Source organism: Micropterus dolomieu, linkage group LG23 (genome assembly GCF_021292245.1).
Source record: "Micropterus dolomieu isolate WLL.071019.BEF.003 ecotype Adirondacks linkage group LG23, ASM2129224v1, whole genome shotgun sequence".
NCBI lineage: Eukaryota > Metazoa > Chordata > Actinopteri > Centrarchiformes > Centrarchidae > Micropterus > Micropterus dolomieu.
Genome location: NC_060172.1, coordinates 4,885,323 through 4,891,893, shown reverse-complemented (window position 1 = coordinate 4,891,893; position 6,571 = coordinate 4,885,323). Strand labels below are relative to the sequence as shown.

At 39.7% G+C, this 6,571-nt stretch overlaps 1 protein-coding gene across 1 annotated transcript; it reads right to left on the bottom strand.

The window, feature by feature from the left end:
* Positions 1 to 4,083: 4,083 nt before the first annotated feature.
* LOC123963023 (putative gustatory receptor clone PTE03) lies at positions 4,084 to 5,031 on the bottom strand. The gene has a single exon (XM_046039542.1). The coding sequence runs from the start codon at positions 5,026 to 5,028 to the stop codon at positions 4,084 to 4,086; it is 945 nt and encodes a 314-aa protein (XP_045895498.1). The 5' UTR covers positions 5,029 to 5,031.
* Between the last annotated feature and the right edge of the window lie 1,540 nt (positions 5,032 to 6,571).

Genomic DNA, 6,571 nt, shown 5'->3' with positions numbered 1-6,571 from the left:
CATGGTTCTGCTCGAGGTTTCTGCCTCTTAAAAGGAAGTTTTTCCTTGCCTCTGTCGCCTAGTGCTTGCTCTTGGTGGGAACTGTTGGGCTTCTGTAAATAACATCACAGAGTACGGTCTAGACCTGCTCTTTTATGAAAAGCGCTGTGAGATAACTGTTGTTGTGATTTGGCGCTATATAAATAAAATTGAATTGAATTGAATTGAAAATTGAAAATTCTTACCTCAGTCCATATGAACCAATACCTCTCTACATGGACTCGAGAATAGCCAGCCACGCTTCCTCCCAAGATCTTCTGTTCGTCACAGAGTCAGGGAAAGGAGCCACACCCTTCTGGTTTCACCAACAACTCCGGCAAATTCTATCCAAATCCGGCAGATCCCCCAAACTCTACTCTGGACATTTGTTCCGCATCGGAGCTGCCTCCACTGCCTCCAGGCAGGGAATCACTTACACTTACATTCACAACGACCTAAACGATATCAGAAACGCTTATACATACGTTTTTGGTTGTTGTATGTGCGGAAGGTTTTAGTCAGCACACACATGTCCTCACAAAAACTGATGTAAGATGTCACAGTGTCAGTTAGTTCGTCCAGGTCAGTGGCTGCAGCCTCAAAAACACTCCAGTCAGTGCAGTCAAAGCAGGCCTGGAACTCCAGCTTTGACTCGTTGGTCCATCTTTTCAAACGCTTTACAACAGGTTTAGCAGATTTCAGTTCATGCCCGTATGTATGAACCAGACAGTGATCAGAGAGTCCTAAGGCTGCACGGGGGACAGAGCGATAAGCGTCCTTTAATATTGTGTAGCAGTCGTCCAGTATGTTAGTGTCCGTGGTAGGACATTGCATATGCTGTCTGTTTATAGTATAAATTCGACAGGTAGAGAGTAGTTTCAATTCCTATACATCATACCTTTAAATGTTGGCCAAAGTTACCAGCTATTCTTTTCTGTCCTCTCCATATCAGGTTCCCTGGCCAGTTCATATGGCCCTAAATATACCGCATTACCCAGTGGGCCGATCACCTGTTCCCATTCTCGCCAGCCTGCTAATCTCTGAGTAGGAAGAAGATTGGGTGCCTTTTGGTTGTGCATGTTCAACTTTTCATAAAGCTGTTGTCAGTGTCACTTTTCATGAACCGACCAATCACAACCTGAAAGGGGTGGGACATTAACATGCTGCAGCGAGCTTTCAAAATGTTGAACTCATTGTTATGCATGAACACACATGCCTACATTTGAATAGGCAGTACTGTCACCTATTCTTTTTTCCACTTTAAGCAATAATGAATAGCTTCATGTTAGAGTTGTGTTAGCCAATGGTAGCAGATAATGTTACTGATATTGTATAAAGTAGCTTAATGTTAATGGGTAATATTTTAGATTTTTGTTTTGTTAACTATTATTACTGACAATTTCATATATGCATATACACTGGCCCGGCATCAGGTTAGGGGTTAAAAGGTACAGATGACCCCGGCCCAAGGGGCCCATGCAAAGGTCTATGGTTGACCATTAAATGTGATCAAGTACAACTTTACTTACTGTCTTTTATGAATAAGAAAACTTTTTAGATGTATTTACATGATAAATAAATGTATTATTATCAATAAAACATATTTCATTCTTGTCATCTGATAACCCAGCCCCAGCTGTTTCTGTGAAAATGGTCAAAACATTTGGCCACTCAGATGCACAGGACCCGCAAATGTAAAGCGAGATGCTTCAAGCAAACACTGCAGCCTGTAAGGGGCCCAAAAAAGAGAAAAGCCAAAACATATAGAGAAAGATTAAATCATAGGCAATGGCCAAATTTCTGGCCAAAAAATATGTTAAGAAGCACCATTAATGTCTGACAAGCGAAGGTGAGGACAGTTAGGTAGACTAGTAAAGCTATAGGCGAGAACAATGCCGCTTATAGAAGTTAGCTGGCTTAATCTTTCAGTAACAACTCTCAGGCATCGAGCGTGATGCCTGAGAGTTGCCTTGTCACACGATCTTACGGTACACATCAATTTTCTCCCACAGTAAAAAACAAATGTCCAACCTATAATAACGAGTCGGGACGAGTGAACTCCACCCAGCTGATGCAACACAGTGTCTCGCACTGTGAGTCGCAGAAACGTTAACTAACTGAAAGAGTTTTGCAAAATAAACATCTTAAATCTGAGGTGCAGACTTGCTTTGTCTGGGATGTGAGCTGCACTTTATCTGACATGCTGAAGTTAACATTTGTGTGGATTTGTGGTGAGATTTTTCCCCGATCAAAAGTGTTTTCAGTAAGTTTCGTTTTGTTCACGTCCTCCTCTCATCCAGCAGAACAGTCCCAAACAGTTCTGTGTCTCAAGACGGTCTGAAGGGTGTAGGCTACAAACCAAATCAGCAGAGCTGTAACGCAGGCTAATGCACACCAGAGTAGAGGGCAGGTAGACTGTTTAAGAATATGAATTCTCATTATTCTTGTATTCACGTTATTCTTGTAGTATTATGACTATTTTCTCAACATGTCAGCGAACACAGATATGCGGGAGAGATTCTGAATGTGCATCTAACTAATTTAAAATGAAATAATGTATAATTGAGGTGCCATAGTCATATTAAACAAGGTTTCTTACCCAAACAAAGACAAAAGAGGAGGGAATCATACATGTGTGCTGACTCAGCAGAGAGGATATTACATGAGAAATTATTTTAAAACACATTATATTTTGAATCATCACCTGCCACCTCAATTTTGTGTTTCCCTTTATATTAATGAAGATTAATAACACCCACAAGTTCTCCTGCAACAGCCTCAAGAAAATTGACCTAGCAGCAAATTACAAGTCAAAGGATACAGCTGCAAATCTGGTTACAATATAATAAGCTATACATGTAGTAAGCCTCTGTTTGTATTATTATTATCATCATTTCAGCTGACACAGCCATAAACTCTATTTCAGCTCTTCACATAATTGCAACTTTGATTGATGTAGACCTCAAGATTGAACTTTAGAGATGGAGTATGCTTATTTGTTCACTCATAATTTGATTTAATGATTTAATGATTTGCAGTAATTTCTTCAATGTGTGACTTTACTTTTCTCAAATGCCTCAATCATTGAAGGGCATTTTTTCTCTCCTTGTCTTGTTTTAAGTTAAAGGTTGTTAAGAAAAAGGTTGTTAGGGACTCATCTGTGTCACTATAAGGCTAATGGCCAAGAGCATCCCTGAAATTGCCCGTGTTTGTATTAGAACTAAGGGTGGGTGGAGGTGGTGCTGGAGTGGGTCCCAGTTTTAAAAATGTTGTCCCCCTGTCCATTATTCCTCATGGTGGGCCTGCATATACACGTGTATAGATACATAAACATTATATTTGTGATATATTTTCCAATGTTAACAGATGTTTTGCTGACATTTTTTATTTTATCTTAACAAGATATGTTATTATGTCTGTCATTATGTTGGCCTTATGAAGGCTAAACAAAGAGTGGCTGAGAGACTACTTGGTCTCAACCACAACCAGAAACCATTGTGGTTCCCAGTGTTCAGCATTTGGTCAAGCATATTTCACCCTTATTTGTGGTTATTTCACAGAAACTATGGTTTTATTGTGTTAACTGAAGTTAAAAAAAAAAAAGAAATATGTCCAGGTCAGATCATTTTCTGGTAATTACTAATGGCGATTTATTTATAGTGTCGTGATTGTGAAGATTTTATACTGATTATCCCATGCGTATTGTGAAAAGTATATTAACTCTTCTTACCTGGATATTAACGTAATCACAGAACGACCATAACTGATGTCTACAACATTTACATTTATTCATTTAGCCGACGTTTTTATCCAAAGCGACTTACAATTGCTATATATCAGAGGTCGCCTCTGAAGCAACGAGGGGTTAAGCGTCTTGCTCAGGGGCACAATGGTGGATGGGTCACAGTGGGGGATTGAACCCGGGTCTCTCACACCAAAGGCATGTGTCTTATCCATTGCCCATAATACACTAACTTACAAGAGACAAACAGAAGAACACAGAATAGGTACACATTTTAAGTTATTTGTATTGAATATATTACAAAAGAACATTTTAAACTAACTTTACAATGATGCCAGAATCTTTTTGGACTTACAAAAATTTGACATGAACTTCTTTATCTCTTTTGACTGAACCCCATAAATAATGGGGTTGAGGCTTCCAGGAATGATATGGAACAAAATGATACAGAGTTTCCTGTAGTCTGAGTACTGAGGGAAGCGATGGAGCAAAATGATAGACATTCCATTAAACACAACAATCAGATACACAACCAGGTGAGTGCTGCAGGTCTTCAAGGCTTTACTGTTCAAAGACTTGTTCTTACCGGTCAGACAGACTACTGTAATCTTTGCATAGGTGAGAACAATGCTGCCTATTGAAGCTGTGAACAGGACCACAGTGAAAGTGAGGCCATAGATGTTATTAATAGACACATCTTCACAGGAGAGTTTAAACAGTGAGGCATTGTCACAGTAGGGATTCATGATCAGAGTCCTGCATCGGTTCAGACGTATGGTCAGACCGAGAAGAATCCCGACCAGAACAAAGGCCACTCCCCAGGCAGAAACTGTCAGCTTGATCAACATCTTGTTGGTCATTATGGAAGCATAGCGCAGGGGATTGCAGATGGCCACATATCTGTCAAAGGCCATAATCATGAGCACAGTGTGGGAAGTGGTACCAAACATGTGTGTGGTGAAAGCTTGGACCACACACTCATAATAACTGATGAGGCGCTCAGAGGGAGGCCTCAACAAGTCTACAAGCAAACGGGGCACCATGATACAGTTTCCAAACATGTCACTCAATGTCAGGTTGCAAAAAAGGAGATACATGGGCTGGTGAAGGCTTTTGTCTTTGAAAATTAGAACAGCAATGCTCACATTTGCAGCCATTATAAAGAGGTAGGAGAAAAATAAAAAGAGAAAGACAGGATATATGGACCCCTCTGAGACATTTAACCCCTCCAGGAGGAGTGTGAAGCTGTTGTAGGTGTAGTTTTCCATCAACCTGAAAGAACAAATTCATGCTCTTTTTGTCACATGTAATGTTGCACAATCCAGGTATCAGAGATGATTTTCTAGAAACAGCACAGGTTAAACAACTAAAAACACGACATTAACTTTAACTTTAAATATCCTTATCTGTTGAATTCTATTTTACAAGTTTTTTTTTCTGAGACATTATTTCTACACCTCAAATCATTATTGTTTTAACAATGATGTTTACATGTGTTTTCTTTTCTCAGACATTATGAGATAAAGTTAGGAAAATGATGTCTTGTAGAACAGTAATACTTACTTTGAGTGTCTCTGGTTTCTGTCTTGTCTTCTCTGCTGGTAATACTCACCAGCACTGAACAAAATGTTCTCTGTTGCAATGTTTATAGACATGATTTTAACTCCAGGGTATTCAGTTACTTTGGATAATGTCTGATGCAACATTGAAGCCAGGAATCCACTGACTGTGGCTACGGCACGTTACAGCTGCGCCACTGTTTTGATCCGTCCTCAGCCCGGCGTCAAAGTCCACTGGAAGCTTCTCAGAAGCGTTTCAGTGGCGGAGCGTGCAGCCTGCCCCACGTTATTGATTTGTTATTAATTTGTCATTTTCGTGCTTCTACTACCTTCTTTACAGCTCTATGTGACCCCGTTTCGATCCGTCAACTTCAGGCTGCATTTCCCACAGGGAGCATTTCAGAATCAGAGCGTTTTGCTTGCCTGATTTTGCTGACATGTTTTATTCATTTAGCTGACGCTTTTTATCCAAAGCAACTTACAATAGCTATATATGTCAGAGGTCGCCTCTGGAGCAACGAGTGATTACCCCCCTGGTAATCAGTGTTTGCATTTTGTGCTTCTACTATGATTAAGTAGGCTACGTAGTTAAATTACTTCTTTTTGTGTCCGTTTTATGATCGGGAGTCTCCACAGGGTGTTTTATTTTGAAAACTGACTGTGAATATCACAACTGTCAACAAGCTAAAATATACAACTTGTGCTAGGAGAGAGTAATGTTCATCCTGTTCTACCCTCAATTCCATCACTTTATTTTTTATTTGAGTCTCCTTTATGTTTAACAAAGTGCTTATTAGTGTTTTTAGATTCCACACAAATCAATTCTTAAAAAACATAAATTTTATTTGAATGACAGAAATGACAATTTGCTACAATGTAAAGTAGTGAGCGTGCAGCTTGTATAACGGTGTAAAGTAGTGAGCGTGCAGCTTGTATAACGGTGTAAAGTAGTGAGCGTGCAGCTTGTATAACAGTGTAAAGTAGTGAGCGTGCAGCTTGTATAACAGTGTAAAGTAGTGAGCGTGCAGCTTGTATAACAGTGTAAAGTAGTGAGCGTGCAGCTTGTATAACAGTGTAAAGTAGTGAGCGTACAGCTTGTATAACGGTGTAAAGTAGTGAGCGTACAGCTTGTATAACGGTGTAAAGTAGTGAGCGTACAGCTTGTATAACAGTGTAAAGTAGTGAGCGTGCAGCTTGTATAACAGTGTAAAGTAGTGAGAGTACAGCTTGTATAACAGTGTAAAGTAGTGAG

Bases quoted from the DNA above. Each gene is read 5' to 3' on its own strand.
- LOC123963023 (XM_046039542.1), bottom strand. From the start codon at position 5,028: ATGGAAAACTACACCTACAACAGCTTCACACTCCTCCTGGAGGGGTTA.